Below are 22,380 nucleotides of genomic sequence, written 5' to 3'. Positions count from 1 at the left end.
TATTAACAAGCTTACTCTACTAATTTAATTTCAAGCATAATTTATTGATTTCTCACTATGAAAGGTGAAGCTCTAAGTCTCTTTCCTGCACAGATGTACGCATATACACTGTAACCTGGACCCTCCTTCCAACTGTTCCAAATACACACATATGCTGTGTTCTTCCCTTATAATTATTATGACTGTGTAAACCCTCCTGACAGCTGAGCTATGAACACACCATGATTTCTTTGTCTCCTTTCCTCCCATTTCCTTATTTTCTTCGTACTTATTAATTTAACTACAAATACTTTTCTAGTTGCATAAATCTCCTCTCAAAATATTCAAGCTCTGGGCTTCCCTAGTGGCACAGTGGTTGAGAGTCCATCTGCCAATGCAGGTGACGTGGGTTCGTGCCCCCGTCCGGGAAGATCCCACATGCCACGGAGCGGCTGGGCCCGTGAGCCATGGCTGCTGAATCTGCGCATCCAGAGCCTGTGCTCCGCAACGGGAGAGGCCACAACAGTGAGAGGCCCGCGTACCACAAAAAAAAAAAAAAAAAAAATTCAAGCTCATTGGGTATTTTATCAGTCACACCTGCCATCAAGCTTTCCTTTCATCATTTTGCTGGTAACTCCTTTCACTTGGATAACCCGTCCTTCACTTTTATTTACCTAAATTTGGAGGAACATGCATCCTGGTAGCCTCCTCAGAAAGTAAACTTACATGGGAAGTAAACTTTTGGAAACCCAGGATGTCTGAAATGTATTTATTCTGTGTGCACACTAACAGTGAGACTAGATCCAGAATTCTAGGCTGAATATAATTTCCCTCAGTATTTAAGGCATATTGTCTCCTAGCTTCTTGTGTTGATTCTGAGAAGTCTAACGCTTTATGAGATTTGATGATTATGAGATTTGCTTTTTTTCCATTTTTTTTTTAAATCTCTGGAAATGTTTATGATTTTTTCCTTTGGCCCCAATGTACTAAAATTTTCATAACAAGTTATCTTAATATAGATTTATTTTCACTTATTATCCTGAGTTTTGGTGAGCCCTTTCCATAAGGAAGTTCCTCCTTCTTGTTTGTAAAAGGTGGGTTATTTTTGTTTATTTTGTTAAATATTTCCTCCTATTTTCTCTTTCTGGAACTTCTCTTATCAGACCTTCTGAACTGGTCCTCTAATTTTTCTATTTTATTTCTTTTACTTCATAAATTTATGTTTGTTCTACTTTCTGGGAAATTCATTTACCTTTATTAGCCACATCTTCCAGTGAATTACGTTTCCAAGAGCTTTTTACAAACCTCATTCTTCCTTAATATGTTACATCTACTCTTGTCCCTCTTAGAATATTAAAATAGTCTGTTTTCTTCAAGAGCATTTTCTAGGTTGTTTGTTTTGATCTTTACCCTTCACATTAAAAGGTTTCCCTCAGACGTCTAATGAGTAGGGCACCAAAAAAACTGACCAGGAGCTTTGTAGGTGGGGCTTGTGGATTGTGGAATTAATTGAAGGGCAATATAATGAGGCTACTTTGTTGGTGAACAAACAGATTATCAGTATTTTAGTCTCTGGGCAGCGGCGTGGGGAAGCTTTGACAGAAGACACTTCCAGTCTCCTGGGTAGAATAGTAAAATCCTGGTTGTCAGTATTTTGGGATTTGGGTATGAAAGAAGGATGTGGGCTTGGAAATTCACTTATAACTTTATTCAATTATTAACATCATAAAGGTTCACTTATGTCCCCTGATGTAGTACAGTACCTTGCCCTCAATTGTGCCTGGTGTTCCAAATGCAGAGAACCTCCAGAGAAGAAACCCCTAGGGCAAGGTAGCAGTCCTAGCTGCAGGAAGGAAAAGTAGGGATTCATTTCTCAACGTGACTTTCAAACAATCTTGCTGTTTACAGTGCTGTCTTCACAGCCACTTCCAAAGGTATCTGATGCTGCCAATTCCTGGGCCTTCAGGGTGGAAGGCTGAAGGGAGCTTCAGGGGCTCCAATGCGTAGACCTGGCTTTCCCCACTGACAGGCCAGAATTCAGCTCTCTTGGATTTGCAAAGTCATCCTCCAGATGACTGCAACCTCATTAGCGACACTGCACAAAAGCACCCAGCTAAACCACTTCCAGATTCCTGAGCCTCAGAAACTGTGTAAGATTATGTTTGTTGTTGTAAATTGCTAAATTTTAGGGTAATTTGTTACACAGCAATAATTAATACAAAAGGAAATACTATAAACCCATTCAAAAGGATTAAGGTTAAGCCTACACATTTAGACGAAAAGTTTCACGAAGGTTGGGCCTTGATCTATATTGCTCATCAGTGTACTAATAGCACATAGCACAGTGTCTGCCACAGAAGAGATGCTTACTAAACACTTATTAATATTTGGTGAATGTGTGCACCTACTTGTACTGACATGGAAATATGACCAAGTTTTAAAAAGCAACTGAAAAATAGTATGTAGAGTGTGATTCCATTTTCTTAAAATAATTCTACAAGTCTTTGCAAAATAGTAATTTACATAGTTGCTCTTTATCCTTTTCACCTACTTTTATCCTTCCTCTCATAGAACCTGTCACTATCTGACATTATTGAGTAGGTTTTTAATGCAAGGCCACTGCTGGTCAGCCTGCTGTAACACTAGCTCCACAGCAGCAGAGTCTTGGGCTCTCTTGCCCCTCTGAACACCCAGTGCCTGGAACAATGACCGAGAGAAGCTCGCAAATATATGCCACTGGAATAATATTTAGACACCACTCTCTCTGTGGTAAGCTTAAGGGGTACTTTAAAAGTTTCTGTATCATTTAAATGTTTTATTTGGTCATGTCTTAGTTTTGTGATCAGAAACAAATTTTAAATTAGGGGACGGTTTCGCTGGTGGCGCAGTGGTTGAGAGTCCGCCTGCCGATGCAGGGGACACGGGTTCGTGCCCCGGTCCGGGAAGATCCCACATGCCGTGGAGCGGCTGAGCCCGTGAGCCATGGCCACTGATCCTGCGCAGCCGGAGCCTGTGCTCCGCAACTGGAGAGGCCACAACAGTGAGAAGCCCGCGTGCTGCAAACAAACAAAAAAACTCCTGTCATGCCCCACCCTGTCTTCCTGGGGTAGGGCATCCCAGGTTGTGGACATGCCGTGTACCCAGTTGCCCTCTGCTGACAAGGTTCTTGGGACAAAGAACTCCTGGCCCACAGGGGAGGAGCCTGGTCAGTTTCACCACCTGACCCAGTGACTCTAGGATTCCAGTGTGCTTTGCTCTCCTGCCCTGGCAGCCAATTCACGGGAAGGCAACTTGCTGAGTTTTTACTCCCAGAATGAGAGTCTACCTTTGGGGGCAGGACGGTTGCCAAGAATGAGTCCCCAGTGTGTGAGTGGTGACCAGAGCAAGCCTTGGGCAGCAATGAGGAAGGAAGGTGCTAGCAGGGGAAAAAGGCAGTACCAGGATAAAGGGGCGTGGTCTCAGGCTTGATGTGGGAGACTCACAGTGACAGCCAACTAGAGCTGTACTCGGGGGTACTATAAAAGTGATGAGCTGGAACTGGCCAGAGACTAGATTATCCCTGCAGTGGAAATTCATGAGTACCCCTCAAATAGCTGCAAATTACCAGGTCGACTGATGAGACTTCTCAATAGAATTCTTTAATTTCACGGGGATAGGTGCTAACTTATAACCGCTACACCTCACCTTCAACCATAATACTCTCCCTTCCTAGTATTCAGATGTAGCCTCCCTTTCTCATAAATTTCCAAAACCTACTGCTGAAGAAAGACCTTGTTAAAATAATAATAAATGTGGAAGAATTTTGTTAAATATATTACAATAAAAATGATAGAATTTAGTTGCTGAGTGGGTAACTACTGGTTTCAAACTTGGATAATGGGGTAGGTGGTAAGACTTGCCTTCTCATAAACCACAACCAACAGTTGCCCCTCTCTCCTGTATGGCTTGCCAATCTCTCTCCTGGCTCCTGCCCATCAGCAACTGACCACCCTTAGGTCACTGCCATTTTTTAAAACAAAAATCTACTCCTCAATACTGTATCTTTTCTTGCTCACTTCTACCAAACACTCATCTCTCCCTGTGTGTTCACAGGGAAAAAGTTTTATGCATTAGTTCTCAATCTTTCAAAGAGTTTTCTATCACACTTCCATCCCTTCCATTCACTCTATCACACAGCAGTCTGAATACCGCTCTATTTCCCAGAAATCATTCTGTCAGAGATCAACAATAAGTAATCTCTTTGTTGTTAAATTCAATGGGTGCCTTTCAGTTACCTTACTTGAATTTTCAGTAGCTTTTGACTTTGTTACCATTTCCTCCGAATGATTTACAAGCCAGGGCTTTTGCCCAATTGCTCACTCACTCAAAATCATTTAATCTAGCTCTAATTCACTTATAAATATTTATTGACTACCTGCTACATGGCAGGCATAGTTTTAGGCACGAGGAATGCAGAAATGGACAAAATAAAGCCCCCTTTTCAGTCTAGTGGAGAGAAAACTGACAAAAACGCACAAATATATGTCTCATGGTGATTTAAGTGTTATAAAGAAAAGTAATACATATAACATCATGCTGATTAAAAGAACCCTAGTCAAAAGAGTACATACTGATTCTATTTATGTTATGTTCTACAACAGGGAAAACTAATCTATAATCTACTGTGGAAAAAAGCTCTTAAGGAGGAACAGTGGCTGCCCCCCCTCCAAGTAGGGACACGGATTGACTGAAAGCTTGAGAGAACTTTCTGAGGTGATGATAATACTCTAATCTTAATAAAGGTGTGACAAATGAGCATTTGTCAAAACTCATCAAAATGGCACATTTAAGACTCATGCATTTCCTTCTATGTAAACTTTACCAAAAAATCTTTAAGCAAATATTGAATTCTAGTTAACGATATGCAAGCCGAAGTTTTGAGGGGCAAAATGTACTGGTATCTGCAACTTAGTTATCAGGAAATTATATTTAAACTTTAGACAAATGGAGAGATGAAGAGATGTGTAATAAAGCAAGCAGAGTAAAATGTCAACTACGGAACCTAGTGGTAGATAGAGATATATGGGTGTTCACTGTAAAATTCTTTAAATTTTTCTGCGTGTTTGTAAATTTTCATAACAGAAGGTTGGGAAAAATAAGGCAGGGGATGGGGTTCAGAGGGACCTGATTTGGAGAGAGGGAATCTGGAAAGGCCTCTGGAGCAAGGTAACATTTGAGCAGAGACACGCAGATATCTGAGGAATAACACTCCGCACAACAGTCAGAGCACAAGCAAAGAAAGGGCTCTAGGCAAGACGGCGCTTGGCATAACACTCACGGGCTGGAATACGCTTCCTTCAGAACACTCGTGATTCTAGCACCTACGGCTGTACTGTGTAGTTAGCCACGCAAGTTACCCAAGAGCGGACACACGGGAACTAAGAAGATTGTTACGGAAAGAGGGAGGATGACGTGGATTGGAAACTGCTGGCTCAAATGGTCACACAAGCCAAGTGCTGCATAAGCCAGAGGGGTCACCCTTGCCTCCAGCCTCCGACTCTACCTCCCACAGCTAATTACCACACCCATCATAACGTCGCCCCAGGAGACTAGCATCTACCTTAGTGCAGGCTGTTTTTACTTCTCACCTGGATTAGTAGCATCTCAACCTTCTAGATAACAGCTCACAGAGTAAGAATACACTTTACATAAATGCCTCTGTTCACCCTAGACTGCTATTTACCTACAGATTTTACACACACAAGCATACATCAGAAAAACAAACTCCCAAAACAATGTTTACCTAACACACTTCAGTTTTCTATCCTAGTCCATGTTGACCTACTTTATTATGTTTTCAAATGCTGGTCACAATCTATTAACAGGCTGCAACTTGCAATCTGAAAATCACTCATCTAGATCCCTACAAAATTCTCCTAATGCAAAGATCACATACGGTGGCTACAGGCATGCTGAAGCATGTACTTGGCCGCACAGAATTAAGTTTATGTACTTACCACTTTAAACAGGAATGTGCCCACTTCTCTCATGTATGAAACAGCCTAGCTGCTATTCTAGCTTGTCCCTTGACTCCTAATCTGTCTATACCACTCCTAGAATAATTTTACTAAAATGCAAATATGACTGTGGCACTCCCCTGCTTAAAATTCTTTAATGTTTATTCATGGTTTTCAGGAAAAAAACTCCCAAACTTTTAGCAGGTATACAAAATTCTTCAGAGGACTGTTTATTCTTCAGTACTACATAGCTTGCTTCCTCCAATGCTCAACTCAAGCTGTAACAAAATACCATTTCCTGAGTTCAGTTTACTCGGTTATGGATGTTAGAAATCCGAATGTGCAGTTAGCTCCACTGAGAATGAAACCTTTCACCACTTGTGCCTCCATTATTGCTGTGCTAACTCCTACGCCTCTTTCAGAAATCCACTCAAGGGTCACCTCTTCCAGAAAGTACTCTTTATCTCAGTATAGCAGGTTACTCCCCACTAACTTCCCTCTAAATATGTTCCCTCCCACAGCACCCTAAACTTACACCTCTAGCTTAGCTTTAATTGAACTGTATAGACAATGATTATTTATTTATCTTTAACCCCCATCAGATCATGAGGTTCTTGACAGTAAGAAGAGCTTCTTATATATCAGTGTCATAATGGTAGACACATGAGACTAAGATAAATGACTAAGTTGCCAAAGACAGAAGACAAAGGGAAAATGAGAGATTTTTGAGAGGAAAGGGAAGATACTGTATGGCCAAAAATGCTTGCAGGAAGCAGTGGAGATTTCCAGTAAGTAGATAAAAATAAGCTCAGAGAAAGCTCTGGTCTGGATATATAGATTTAATAGTTAAAATGATGGGAGAGTATAAGATTCAACAGAGGCAGCACATTCAGGAGAAGACCAAAGGCTGAAACCACGATTAGGCAGTAGGCAAAATCAGATGAGCCAGTAAAGAGCACTGAGAAAAAAACAGTTCAGAAAGTAAGAAAGGGTATGGACACAGTGACTGTGATGAGCAAATGATGGCAATGAGGTAGAGACCTCTAGAGGTGCAGTTTCCACAGCTAGAGAGTAGAAATTCTAACTGCTGTAAGCTGTGCAGGACAGCACTGTATACACCGTACTTTCATCACAGCATTCTCAAACTGTATTGTATGTATGTTTAAAAACCTGAGCCACTAAACAAGCTTCTTGGAGGCAGAGACAATCAATCATTAATTTAACATACCCTGATGGCAGAGTTTCTGTGTTGGCATTTCCAGACTGCTGCCGGACAGGTTCCACACAGACATCTGGCTGTCTTAATTTGGCTGCTTCGAAGGCAGAGCTACTTCCAGAACTGGAGGTAGAAGGATCTAATGTACTTCTAGCTTCAGACCCAAATGCTGCACTGTTAGAAAGAATACATTCATTGTTTTCTGAGGAGGTCAGTATTTCTTGAACTGGAGGATCTTCGACAGTAGTACTAGTGCAATTTGAAGACAAGGCGGTTTCTCCAGATACTATTGCAGAACCCGCGGTGGAAGCATTATCAGTTGGTGCAGATGAGGATGATTCTCCATTAACTGAAAGGGGAAAATTAGTAAGATGATCTATCAAGGAATGACAAAGCAACCAGTTAACTCATCAATTACATTTATTCAGAGCCTAATTTATACTGAGCAACATATCAGGTACGGACAGAAATAAGACAGACAATAATTTTTGTTGTTCACATTTTAGAGATGAACGTTTAAATAATAAAACTTAAGACTATATATATATATATATATATATATATGTATATGTATATACCAATAACTCTAACTTAGAGAAAGAGAAAACAACATGAACAAACGTTTTTCCTCCAAAGAATCAATTCTGAATATCTGCATGGGTTATATAAAAACCTTAAAATGACCCCATTCAAGCTCCCTTTCCTATGCAAATGCAGCTAATATCAAAAGAACTCCTGCCAAATATAAAGTGGCATTAATTCTTAAGAAAGTACTACAGGGGACTACAAAAAGATCCAGGAACTCGTTCTACACTTGCTAAAGAAATAACCCAGCACTGGGATACAGTGATATAATTTTCTTTATTTTCATTTTAAATGTGATTCATCCATTTCAACTACGTGTCACTATAAAAGTGAGTCAAATTAAAACTGGAAAGAGAATAAATTATTGAACAAAATCTATTAGAAAATCACACATCAAAGTTTTAACTGAAACAGAAAAGAGAGACATAATTAAGAGTAGTGGAACGTTCAGGTGGATTTTTAAAGAAAGAGATTTAAATAGTGGGAAGGACAGAAACAAGTACTATTAAAGGAATCAAACAGTAAGCAAAAAAAACAACAGAACCAATGAAGTTCTGTACCAACTACAGGGGAGAGTAGCTTTGGGAGAAAAAAAATCAATAACAAAATATAAAAAATAAAATGTTTATAGTGCTACCGGTACTCAACACTGTTAGATAACATGAAGAAAAGAAAAGAGAATGTGCAGAGAGACTAAATTCTGGGTCTCTTACATGATGTTCAGAATTGATATATGATAGTCAAAGTGAATTTACTCATTTAATTTTCACTCTTCAACAATGCAGAAAATAATTTCCAAAAAAAGAAAAGATTAGCAATAGTATTTTCAAAGCAAAATAACACTAAATGGGAAAAGAGGAATATTTGACAAAAGACAATCCAGTCCAATAAGAAAGAATCATAAACTCTTAGGCTTACTAAAACATAGCACATGCTACACAAACTGTTAAAAACAGAGGAATAAAATTAATTATTAAATAGCACCTTTCAGTTGTTCAAGGCAAAAACTTCTCTCCTACAACAATTCAACTGCAAGTGCTCTCAGCTCTTCTCTCCGTCTACACCACTACCCCTGTCCACCGTTTCTTGTTTACTCTACTGCAATAGCGTCCTAATTGGTCTGCCTGCTTCCTCTCCGGTCCAACTCCAATCCATTCTCCAAATAGCAGCCAAAATAATCTTATAAAAGCATACACAGATGTTTTCACGCCCTAATTAAACATACCCATTACAACCAGAATAAATTCCAAACTCTTTACCACAGCTCATGACAAAGACTCTACACAGTCTACTCCACAGGTACACCTGACTTCTCAAAATGGTCTCCTTTCTGTTCCTTGAATAGAACAAACTCCCTCCCACTCAGGGATGTGCACTTGCTGTTCCCACCGTCTCAGAATAGCTCCTGACTGGCTGCTTCTTATCACGCAGAGTCCAGACTCAACCGCTCCTTCAGAAAGGCAGTGCTGGGGTATCTTACTTAATGCTGAACCTGCCCCACTGTCCCTCCAGGCTACATATTAGACTGTTTTCTCACATTCTGAAATATTTTATTTGTTTTTATTTCTTTTTCATTGAGTTCAGAATGCAAACACTGTCAGACTTGTTCACTTTTGTATTTTCAACAGTTACAACATGCCTGGCATACTAAAACAATAAATGTTAAATAAAGACAAATCACAGAGAAAGAAGTGAACATACCTCTGTCAAAACTAGGCAGATAAAAAGAGCATTAGTAGAAATATTAAGTATATGAAGGATTTAATAACACAGTCAATACACCTGTTCTAAATTACAGGGTTAGAGAGGTAGTTTTGAGTTTCCATTATATATATATTCCATCCAAACAATCTAAGAATTCTTAGAAAAAAATGACATGTAAGGGACCAAAGGAAAATCCCAATTCTATAATCAGAAGGTGACATTCTGACTATAATTCAATAAAACTAGAAACAAAACAAAATACAACTTATTGAAATGTTTACTAAAAGTCTGGCAGAGTTTGTTAAACATTTTTTTAAGGATTATCTTATTTAACAGAACAATGCTATGCGGCAGATACCAGCATTATTCCCATTTTACTGGTGAGAAAATTGATGCTTATATGTCCATAAAAATGACAGTTCTCCCCCACCCACAATCAATTTTGCTTAAAAGATTAAAAAGAAAACTAATTATTAAGTTAAAGAAAAAAATAATAATGAAATCACAAACTTTAGGGAAACTAAGGGCAATGAAAATATTTGTATCAAATATTTGACATGGCAAAAGAAGTATCCAAGGATATAAGAACAAATAGCAATAAATGAGCTTAGCATTCAATTCCAGAGCTAGGGGAAAATGGTAGAAGGAAAGGAATTAAAGGAACAATATAATAGATCAGAATTTCCTAACTTACCTGATCAGAATCAGTTGGGATCTTATAAAAAGTATAGGTCTCAATTTCCATTCTAGAATTACTGAATCTCTAGGGGAAATCTCTAGGGAAGGGTCTGGGAATCTGTATTTTTAACAAATGCTTCAGATGAATTCTTACCAGAAAAGTTGGAGAAACCATGAAATAAATGTTTCCAAATTTTATAAAGAAAAATACAGTTTGGAATACCATGTACAACTTTATATCAACAAGTCTAAACTATATTAACTAAACTCACTCAAGAGAAAGAAAAATTGAAAAGATGAGAGTAGAAATGGAAAAGGTGATGAAAGATCTAATACTATCCTTCCAAAAGGCACCAGGCTCAGTTAGTTTTTTGAAGCCTTCAATGAACAGATTACCCCCGTGTTGTCTGAAGTGTGATAGTACATTGGTGGAGAAAAAGAAAAAAGGAGTTCCTTAATTTATTCTGCAAGGGTAATATAACCCTAAAACTGAAACTGAATAAATTAAAAGATGGCTCAATATAAGGAAATTGGGCTTCCAATTGGTGGCGCAGTGGTTGAGAGTTCACCTGCCGATGCAGGGGACACGGGTTCGTGCCCTGGTCCGGGAAGATCCCACATGCCGCGGAGCGGCTGGGCCCGTGAGCCATGGCCGCTGAGCCTGCGCATCCGGAGCCTGTGCTCCGCAACGGGAGAGGCCACATTAGTGAGAGGCCCATGTACCGCAAAAATAAATAAAAAACTAAAAGCAAAAGTCTAATAAACTTGTGAAATCAGTTATTTCTGCCTGAAACTTACCAAACTGAGCTCTACTTAATTAATACAACAGTAATTATACATTAGAAAAAGTCATTTCCACTAGAAGCTAGGGGCAGGGAGAAAAAGTAAAGAAGAAAATAATATTTTCTTAAATACCACTGTCCTAGGACTATGGTAGATGTTTTAAATTGACCTCATTTAACCTTTGAAACAATCCTATATGGTATTATTGAGTATTAGTCTCTTTTTATAAATGGAGAACCTAAATTTTGAGGATGTTAAATTTGTCCAAGGTCACATGGTTAAAACATTAAGTGGCAGAGGTGGGACTGGAACCCAGTCCTGTTAGAGGCCAAATCTAATCTCTTCAGTCATGACTGCCTCCCATTTTAGCTTAAAATAACTACCAATATTTACCAACTAAGCTGATCAAATGGGTCCTCTTAAGACTCAAAAGAACAGGTTGGGGGTGAGGGGAAAATGCCCTCCCCTCCAAAAGCCCTCATGTACAATACTGTCTTTGATGAAAAGAAATAATTTGTATTCAGCTCCAGGCCCACAATCCCTTATCTGAAACTCTTGGGACCAAGTGACTTCCAGAATTCATAACTTCAGAATTCAGAAAGATAGTATGGCACATATATTGTCTATTACACTAATACCAAGTCAGATTGGGGCCTACACACTAATTAAACACAGTATTACTTCTGTAGCAAAACAAAAGGATACTCACACTAAGCACAAAAAATTATAAATACCTTCAAGTCAGTTCCAGTCATTTTGCCATCAAATGAGTTTACCAAAAAAACTTCTGGTTTTAAAAATTTTAGGGTTTGGGGGGGTCTTCCCTGGTGGTGCAGTGGTTAAGAATCCACCTGCCAATGCAGGGGACACAGGTTCGATCCCTGATCCAGGAAGATCCCACAGGCCGCGGAGCAACTAAGCCCATGGGCCACAACTACTGAGCCTGCGCTCTAGAGCCCGTGTGTTGCAACTACTGAGCCTGCATGCTGCAACTACTGAAGTCCGTGCACCTAGAGCCTGTGCTCTGCAACAAGAGAATCCACTGCAGTGAGAAGCCTGCACTCTGCAACAGAGTAGCCCCCACTCGCCACAACTAGAGAAAGTCCCCACAGAGCAACAAAGACACAACACAGCCAAAAAAAAAAAGATTTTAGGATTTGGGGATCACAAGTAATGGATTAAAAACGTGTAATGTGTTATACACAGAATATGCACACTTCCACCCCATCAGCACTCCAACAGTGAAAACTGATTTTTAAAGTTCCTGATTAGGAAAAAAAACCTATTTTTACACCAACACCTTAAAGCAGACTACCCCTTGAAAAGATACCTGAATTCATCATCCTACTAAGGGATGACAGATCATACAGATGACATTGGTTAAGTGACTGCTACCAACAGAGTAGGTTCCAGAAGTCTTTGTAAACCAGCCAATGGAATGATGACAGGTGGATTGTTTGGTCAGATGTCACCAACAACAAAAAGAACATGCAAACACAATCACTAAGTTGGCTGGGGGAATATTATTTGAAGCTTATCATGGTATAAAAGATGAACATCATAACTATGAGACACTATAAAAATCACACACATCTAAATGAACAGGAAAGCAGAGAGGTGAGAGCCTAAGAGGTGGATGTCAATTACAACTCCTCTACTAGCTGGGATCTCTTTGTGCCTCAGTTCCTTCACAAGAAAAATACTAGTACTTATTTTGAAGAGTTATTGTGAGAGTTAAATCAGTCAATGAACATATAGTGTTTAGAACATGTGTAGCACAAATATTAGCTGTTACTCTGATTGTCTTAGGTTTCCTTGTAATTATTGTGAATGTCTTGGGAATTATTTACAATGGAGCCTTCATTTCTAGTTGCCCATGTGTGTGTTTTACTTTCACTTTGAAATTTCAGGCAAGGATAAATAAGAGGAGAATGTGGAAAGTGAATCTGTTCCCAACAGAAACAGTCTACAAAGTATTTAACAAGCTGTAGAATATAAATAAGAGATTCTACAATGAGGGGGAACTCAGTAAGTCCTTCTCTTTTTTGCATCAACATCTGAATAAGCCTGAAAGCTGAAACATGCAACTATGTAGTGGTCAATGGATACTTTGGCCAATCTACTCTAGCAGCTAAATATTTTAGAATGAAGAGATAAATCCCCAAATTCCATATACTTTAAATGGAAGGTGATGACAAGAATGAAACAGAATGGTTCCATAAGCCTTTCTGAAATGAGCATTCAACATTCTTATACTTCTCATGAATAAAGAGTAGACTTAATCAAGAATTGGCACTGCTATCTAATTACTTCCAGAAATAATGGAATTGGATCTACCATTCTGAATCCAATGATAATCCCATATAACAAATCAAGCCTGGTCACATAAGGGTATTATTTTTATTTTTTACAACTCTTTGGAGTGTTCTCAAGGAAGCTACAATGCTTATAATGTAAATTTATTTATGGGTAGATAACTAGTTTTTGTGTATGTGTGGTTTTTGGTATGGGTAATTATTTGATAACCTAAAAATCCATAGGCCAAAAGCAATGGACTTATGTTTCATTGTTAAGAACTCTGGTACTCAGATAAGCCATTTTTCTATGTGTGATATTTAAAAAAAATAAATTATTTGTCCTTCCCATAGGTGCTTTTCCCAGACTATTTTTTAAAACTGTAAATTTAATTTAGGAGAGATAATATAAGTCAAAGTTCTAGGAAACTCACTATTGTATTTACTCTCTTGGAATTAGTGAGGATGTTGGTCATATTATGGTACCTTTTCATACAGATTTATAAAAGATGGAATATCAGGGGCTTCCCTGGTGGTGCAGTGGTTGAGAGTCCACCTGCCGATGCAGGGGACACGGGTTCGTGCCCCGGTCCGGGAAGATCCCACATGCCGCGGAGCGGCTGGGCCCGTGAGCCACAGCCGCTAAGCCTGCACGTCCGGAGCCTGTGCTCCGCAACGGGAGAGGCCACAACAGTGAGAGGCCCGTGTACCACAGAAAAGAAAAGAAAAAAAAAAGATGGAATATCAGGAATAGGAGCTGTTTTTTTTGTTTGCTTTTGGGTTTTTCTTGGCCGCAAGGCTTGTGGGATCTTAGTTCCCCGACCAGGGATCAAATAGGGCCCCGGCAGTGAGAGCGCCGAATCCTAACCACTGGACCGCCCAGAAATTCCCAATAGGAGCTATTTTAACTGGTCTGTTCTTAATTTAGAGACAATCCTGAATAATCTAAAATGTTTCCTTTTCCCTTTTGCTAATAAATCTGAGGCAAATGTTCTTACCATAAAGGATACCAGAATCAGAAAATAAATGCATTCTGCTCACTAATTTCACCCTGTTTATCTGTGTTTATGTTCTCTGCATTTTCCAGACACCTTAAATTAATGACTAATAAGTCTACTTATTGTGGGTACTTAGGATCTTTAAGTCTATCTTTTTTAAAAAAGGGCAGCATTAATAAACAAATCAAATTTTCAAAAAAACATTCATGTCAGTTCCTACGTTTACAAAAAACTCACCAAATGCATGGTAAATATCCCCCCAATCTTGGGTATAAATATACAACAGTCTTATCTATAAACCCATCTATTTTCATTTAATTACTAAATTACTTCCTTACATGTTTCTACTTTTTAATACTTTCCCATAAATAGATGAAGGAAAGAATATAGGCTCTGGAATGAAAAGAATAGGAGTCCAACTCTAGCCCCAAGACATATGCTAGTAATCTGAAGCAAGTCCTAAGATTTGAGTTTCAAGAAATTCATCTGGGGCTTCCCTGGTGGTGCAGTGGTTGAGAGTCCGCCTGCCATGCAGGGGACATGGGTTTGTGCCCCGGTCCGGGAGGGTCCCACATGCCGCGGAGCGGCTGGGCCCGTGAGGCATGGCCGCGGAGCCTGCGCGTCCGGAGCCTGTGCTCCGCTGCGGGGGAGGCCACAACAGTGAGAGGCCCGAGCATCGCAAAAGAAAAAAGAAAGAAATTCATCTGAGTTAATTTATAAAGATCAAACAAAAAATGATTTATGAATATTACAGCTGGATCCATTGAAAGACAGGATTATAGAAAAAAATCTTCCTTAGGCAGTCCTTCTATAATTGAATAACAGTTACTCTTGGAAAATATAAAACTTTTGAAGAGTTACATCAGCTCACAGTACATTTTACTACTAAGTTACGTGCCAAGAAGTAAATATTTGTATGGTAAAAGGTTAAAGGAACCATTCATTACTAACAAATCAATGAATTCCCTCAAATTCTTTTAGAAATATATTCTATATTATGAATTAAATAGTATTTTTGTAGCATACAGCCTAAGAATCTAGCTATCAAGTAAGTACTTGCTTAGTGAAATGTGTGGTTATTTCTAAACTAATACATTTTTGGAATATCTTCCTAAATAATCTAGAAAAATTCAAATTACTAGAAAAAATTTCAGGTATTGCAATCTTCACGTTCCTTTTATAAAACTGAAGATTAAGAAAGATTGTACGGTAAGAAAAGTACAGGTATAGATAATAAAATTTAATTTACTTTTCATTTAAACAATGTGTCATAAGCAGCCATGCTTACCAGTGTCATTGGCAGGCTCAGATGTGAGTGGTTTTGGAGCTGGTGTGTTTTGGGGTCTGGCAGCAACCTGAGATGGAGATGAAGGTGTGTTGTCTCCATTAATTACATATGAACAGCATGAGTTTTGTACTACAGTGTTTGTAGGTACGTGATTATCTACTCCATTAGTACCTTCAGCAGCCAACCTATAAAAAAAAAAAAAAAGAAAAAAAGCCTTACTTCAATGAATTAAGTACAATTAAATAACTTATCTATTTATTTATTTTTGGCCACGCTGGGTTTTCATTGCTGCGTGTGGGCTTTCTCTAGTTGCGGTGAGCGGGGGTTACTCTTCGTTGCAGTGCATGGGCCCCTCACTGCAGTGGCTTCTCTTGTTGCGGAGCACAGGCTCTAGGCACAGAGGCTTCAGTAGTTGTGGCGCACGGGCTTAGTTGCTCTGCGGCACGTGGGATCTTCCTGGACCAGAGCTCAAACCTGTGTCCCCTGCATTGGCAGGCGGACTCCCAACCACTGTGCCACCAGGGAAGTCCACAATTAAATAACTTTTCATCAGAAGTTTCATAAGAAATATTTACCAAGTTCTTAACATGGAAGCAAAATGATAGGTATAAAGGGTAATGAACAAAAGATACCCTGATTACTTTTTTAACAGGTTATTTTTTACATTTTATTACATACTTTGCTATATTAAAGTTTAAATTACTTTCAGTTCTAAGTGTACCCACACTGTAAGATAAATGTATCAATATATTGAGATATACAAATATACTGTCAAAATGAATTCAGTCCCTCAAACCAATGTTCAATTTGTACATTTTAAATAGTCTTAAATAGACTTAAATGGTCTTAAGAATATTAATATTTATTTTAAAATGCTCTGAAAGTATTTTCAAAAAGGTCATGAAACTTATAAAAATCAATTCCAAACTGTTTATTGGAACTTTATTGAATACTGAAAGACCAAAAAATTCTTAAAAAATTGATCACAAGTTATTATGTACTAGCACTAAAATAATGAGTACGTGATGATCAGAAAAGGCGAAATATTATATCCCAGAGTTAGAAGAATTTACAGTGCATTCATACTGCAATAAATAAATAAATATATTTACAACTACAAAATCAAACACTTTGGCAGGGAGTTAGGCGATACCATGTAAGTGACCAAGAGAGCTTTTCCATATACACAGGTCACCCTATATCTCTTCTCCAGAGAGCAGCCTTAATTTTTAAAAAAATATAAATCAGATCACATCTCAGTTGTCCCACCCCATCTATCTCTCTGATCTATTTCTCTCCAAGTTCTTCCTTGTCCACCTTGCAGGAGACATATTAATAAATTAATTTTATATGAAAATCATGCTGAAAAGTCTTCAAATGTTTATTATAAATTATTAGACACAGGGAGTAAAATTATAATGACTTAGAAGATTATCAAAGAAAGGTTAAATATATTCTAGAGTTATAAGAGTCTGCAGAGCATAAATTAACTAGAAATAGGGTCTTTTTACCTGTTATTTCCTCTGTCTGGAATGCTCTTCCCTGAAATCTCTCCATGGATGGTACATTTTTGGCCTTTTAATTTTAGTTCGAATGGCACTTCCTCAGAGATGATCCCCTGACATTTCTCTTTAAAACAGGCTCCTTTACATTCCTGTCACCCTGTCCTGTGTTTCAATGACGTCATAGTTCTTATTGCTATCTCCAATTAGCTAATTTATTTCTTCACTTGTTTACTAACTACCTCTATCCCACCAGAATGAAAATTTCACAGGAACAGGACTGTATCCTTAGTGCCTGGACTAGTGTCTGGCACCAAACAGGCACTCAGTAAGTATCTGGACGATAAACGATACTTTCCCTTGTCACCTATATATTTGGAATGAAATGTGTTGAGGAACTTCAGGCAGGTAAAGTTTTGAAAAATTTCCCAAGTGATTTTGATTTGTACACCCCTCCCAAGACACCCAGCAAGGATCAGTGATCTGGCAGTCCAAGTAAAAGAACCCAACTCAAGTTCTCCTGGTGCTTGTAGAACTAATCTTTGATTCAAAATGTGTTACTATACAATAAACAATATTAGGTTTTAGCTTGGTAGTGATTCAAGCTCCTTTATCCATCTAAAATTATATTTCAAAAATTATTAAGAACAGATATATATATGCATATATATACATGCACACACGCTAATGCATTTTAATCTACCTGTTGTACCCTTTCAGTCCTGAATTTTCTCAGTGTAAATTATAATGCGGATACTAAATAAATTTAAGCCAAATATATATTCAGAAGACATACTGATCTGTTCAAGTGCTCTATGAAAATCATTTAATGGCAATTTAGGAGTAATATTAGTAACTGTAGATTAATGAAAGCCACACTTTGTCATATACTGGCATGCTTTTTCAAATGCAACAAGTCAATTTCACAGCAATATATTTTCATATTTTCAGGTGTTCATTCCACTATATTTGAGCTATTACATGCTTTTATTCTAATACAGATTATTTCAAACAGGAAGTCTCTATTAACTGTCATCAAATGTGAACATATGGGAATCACAGAGATGGCAGGATGATCTCTGAGGGGAGACCGCAATCTGTGCACCATCTATCTTCTAGTGATTACAGGAAGCTGCCAATTCAGACAGCAATAAGATGACCATTTCCCCACATTATCTGACTCTATTTACTGATAAAATATGCCCAAATACAGATTTTTAAAAGCCATTTCCAATAAAAAAAGAATGAAGTTCTGACACTTGCTACAACATGGATGAACCTTATGCTAAGTAAAAGAAGCCAGTAACAAAAGATCACATATTATATGATACCATTTACAAGAAATGGCCAGAACAGGCAAATCCACTGAGACAGAAGATTAGTGGCTGCAGGAGCTGGGAGGAAAGAGGGATGGAGAGAGAATGTTCATGTGTACAGAGTTTCTTTTTGAAGATGGTAAGAATGTTCTGAAATTAGACAGCAGTGATGGTTACCCAACTCTGTTAACCTAAAAACCACTGAAATATACACGTTATTCTTATGATATGTATATTATCTCATTAAAGCTGTTATTTTTCTAAAAACTACTTTGATAAGAATTCAACCAAATGATATGCTTAGATACAAGCTTTTAAATTCTATGGCAAACTCTAAACTAAGGTTAAAAACTTCATATGTGGGAAATGTTAATTACTTTGTCACAAATACTAAAATGAAACATTCTACCTGGTGGTTGTCCTTGTCGAAGGGTCTCCATTTTCATGTAAGGCATCACCATTTTGCTGTATTTCCACTGAATGACAAAAAAGAAAGACACTAGGTTTTTATATACTTCTTGCTGGGTTTTTTTTTCCTTCAAATTTTGAAAACGCATGAAGTTATTAGCTTACTGGTTGGGGATGAGCTGCAGTTTGTTCTATTTTCTTGCTCAATCACCAGTCCATCAAGCACAACTGTTAATTCACCAGTTTGCACAACACCATTCTTGGTTTCCAAGGCAAGTTTTAATTGTTCTTTCACTCTTTCCACTAGGGGGAAAAAAAAACAAACCTAATTTAAACACTTTTGTTATATACAAAAATATGTTTTAGAAATCAAAACTACATATCAAGAATTACTCTAATTCAGTGCTTGACGGCTACATGTGGAAAGAATTATGTGTTTTTATCTATGGGCCCTTCTATACTACACCAGAATCACTTCCTTTCTCACCTAGTTGAATAACTCCTTTCCCTCTACCACATATTTTCAATATCACCTTTAATTGCCCCTTTGCACAGTATAAACCTCTGAGAATATACAAATTTATCTATATAATAAGCTCAGCAACTGCCTAAACTTGTTCTTTGTCCCAAGGTACCACATAAGACTTGTGGTTAAGGCAAAATTTCTGCAGGAGAGTCAGGGGGTTTGGTTCTTAATCCCAGCTCAGGAACTTCTAGCTGTATTTGAGTAAGTAGTCAAAGTAGTCAAGCTACTTAAAGCCTCAGTTTCCTCATTACAAAATGGAGATAACAGAAGCATCAAACTAAAGGAACTGTCATAAGGTCCAAATGCAAAGCCACAGAGAAAGTTCTTAGCACCACATCTGACACACAGTAAGTGCTCAATAAATGGTAATAGTTTATTATTTCTTTTTCATATAAGGCCAAATATTTCTTCCTATTATTAGGATATCTAATTCTTACTTAAACTCCAAGTCATTTTGCTTCAACTTCTCCTATCCCACAGAATACATATCAAAAGTATTAGTGATCCCATTATTATCCAAAATGAGGCCAGTTACTTCAATCTGATCTTCACTTCTGAAATCATGAAACATATTTCTTCTTAGATTATGTCCTTGACTTTGGTCTCTCCAATATTTAACAAATTTTTTGGGTTTTTTTTCCATTTACCAAATGTCTAGCACAAACATATTGACTAATTACCCAAGTACAGAAAATATAAGACAAAAAAAAAATCTGTAACAACTAACCATTAGACAGGAATTCTTTGCAAAAAATTTAAGAACCACGTAATAAAGAAAACCTTGTAGAAGACCTACCCCAACCATTTTCACCACCATAAACCTCATTTCCACTCCACATCACAAAATCAACATTAATAAAAACAGAGAAACTAGAGGAAATATTAAAGTACCAAAAAAAAACCATCCCAACCCTACAAAAGCATGAATTTCAGTTTTATCTAGATTCTAATAATCTATGTCTGAAGAAAACTATATTGACCACCATTCTATTTCATTTTTGTCACCTTTCTCTATTTAAAGTATCTGGAATTTGGAGGTTCAGCTCTTGTTCCTAAAATATTTAGCTATTTGAGTAGATTCTTAAAGAATAGCCTTTTACTCAATAGGCTTTGAGTAGATTCTTAAAGAATGGCCTATATGGGAAAAGAATCTAAAAAAGAGTGGATATATGTATTCACTTTGCTGTACACCTGAAACTAACACTACATTATAGATCAACCATACTCCAATAAAAATTAAAAAGAAAAAGAACAGCCTTTCAAAATCACGTTAAAGTAGGTCTCTTGGTGGTAAATTCTCTCGTTTTTTTAAAATCTGTAAATGTTTGGAGTCTCATCCTGAAAGATTTGTTGGACATGCCGACTTTGTATTGATAATGATCTCTCAACTCTTTGAAGATATTTTTCCATCATCTTATCCTATTACTGCTAATTATGTAAGCCTGATTTACAAATCTTTGCAAATGACCTGTTTTTCTCCATAGCTGCTTTTTTTTGTCTTTGGTGTCATGCATTTCACTTTGATGAAAGCATGACCTCCTCTTTGTCATCCTTCTTTGGATATCAATGAATCCAGGGGCCAGCAAACTATAGACCATAGGCCAAATCTGGCCCATTACCTGTTTTTGTAAATAAGGTTTTATTTGAACACAGCCATGCTCATTCATGTACGTATTTTCTATGGCTGCTTTCCAACTACAATGGAAGAGCCGAATAGGTGCAACAGAGATTATATGACCTGCAAAGCCTAAATATTTACCATCTGGTCCCTTACAGAAAATGTTTGCCAACCTCTGCTTATGGGTGGCTTCTTACAATTTGTGATCTTTGATGCTGAGTTCATTTTCTGATATTAATCTAAGGGTAATCTTTGGGCTTTAGTACAGGCGGGGTCAGTTTCTTATTCTTTCAGTGGTGTGAGGGCACCCCAAGAGTCAAGACTACAGGAGTCTAAGCTCAGCTCCCCTAGCTGGCTGTCAGCCAAAAGTGCTATCAGCATCATCCACTAAACTAACTCTAGTTTATGAGGTTTTCTTTGTCTTTTTTTTTTTTTTTTTTTTTAGGAAGAACGGGGCCCTTGGAGACCACCCCTGCCTCTTTGCAAAACTCCTCAATGCCACAGAAACTCATCCTATCCAGGACCTAACTGTTCTGCAGTGGGAGGTTGTTCATAACATCTAGCCTTTCACAATTATAACATGGAAGATTGGGATATAACATTTCTGAGTCATAAAATTGGGAGGACTTATCACATAAATAATTCTCTCTACGTGTGTGTTGGGAGGGGCTGGAAAATGAGGGTATTATTCTATTACAGTATAAACAAGCCAACTCAGGCATATTCATCCATTCAATATGTGATTGCCTAATGTGTGGCGGATAGTGCACTCTGGGAAAGCAGCATAAACCCTGACCAGCCTAAAGTAGACCTCCTCCCTACCATTACTCCACTTATTTCCTTCAATGGACTTACCACCAGTATTGGGGGGGGGGGGGGGGGCCAGCAGGGTCCATCTCCCCAACTAAACTGAAGTCTCCAATAGAGCAGAGATCTTATTCAGCTAATTCAGTGATGTATCCTCAGTATCTGACAGAAGGTAGGTGCTTAATAAAATTTAAAATAAATTATTAAGATAGAGCCATCCTCAGGAAACTTACAAGGCAGGCAGTAGCTGATTATTTCCTACCTCCTGGACATTCTTCCTTAGTTTTAATTGGGGAAAAGAACAGTCTGAACCTGAGTTTCTAGGAAGCTACATATATGACTAGACAATTTATTCTTTCATCACGGACTTGTCAAAAACACACACTCTTTCTGTCCCCACAGAAAACAACAGATCTTCAAAAATCTTGGTCTTCAAGACATTTTACAGAATTAGATTTAACTCAGAGTCACATTCTGAAGCTATTTTTTTCTTGCACACAGTATTATCTACTGCTAAGTAACAAATTATCCTAAAATTCAGTCACTTAAAATAACAATAGTCACTTAATACTGCTCACAGTTTCTGTGGGCCAGGAATTTGGGAGGGGTGGGAAAATCTGCCTAAAGGGTGGCTCGTACACAAAGCTGACAATTTGGGATTGACTGCTGAGAAGCCTCAGTT

At 38.0% G+C, this 22,380-nt stretch overlaps 1 protein-coding gene across 2 annotated transcripts in view; it reads right to left on the bottom strand.

Moving 5' to 3' along the window:
• The window catches only part of WWP1 (WW domain containing E3 ubiquitin protein ligase 1), a 117,591-nt gene that overhangs the window by 44,970 nt on the left and 50,241 nt on the right, over positions 1-22,380 (bottom strand). For both annotated transcript variants that reach the window (XM_032610153.1, XM_032610154.1), the window contains 4 exons: positions 18,913-19,050; positions 18,749-18,815; positions 15,522-15,706; positions 7,204-7,540 (listed from right to left, as the gene is read on the bottom strand). In XM_032610153.1, the coding sequence (XP_032466044.1) occupies positions 7,204-7,540; positions 15,522-15,706; positions 18,749-18,815; positions 18,913-19,050 (727 nt within the window). The remainder of the gene's footprint in view (positions 1-7,203; positions 7,541-15,521; positions 15,707-18,748; positions 18,816-18,912; positions 19,051-22,380) is intronic.

Source organism: Phocoena sinus, chromosome 17 (genome assembly GCF_008692025.1).
Source record: "Phocoena sinus isolate mPhoSin1 chromosome 17, mPhoSin1.pri, whole genome shotgun sequence".
Lineage (NCBI taxonomy): Eukaryota > Metazoa > Chordata > Mammalia > Artiodactyla > Phocoenidae > Phocoena > Phocoena sinus.
The sequence above is the reverse complement of the archived record's forward strand: the minus strand, read 5'-3'. Positions and strand labels throughout refer to the sequence as shown.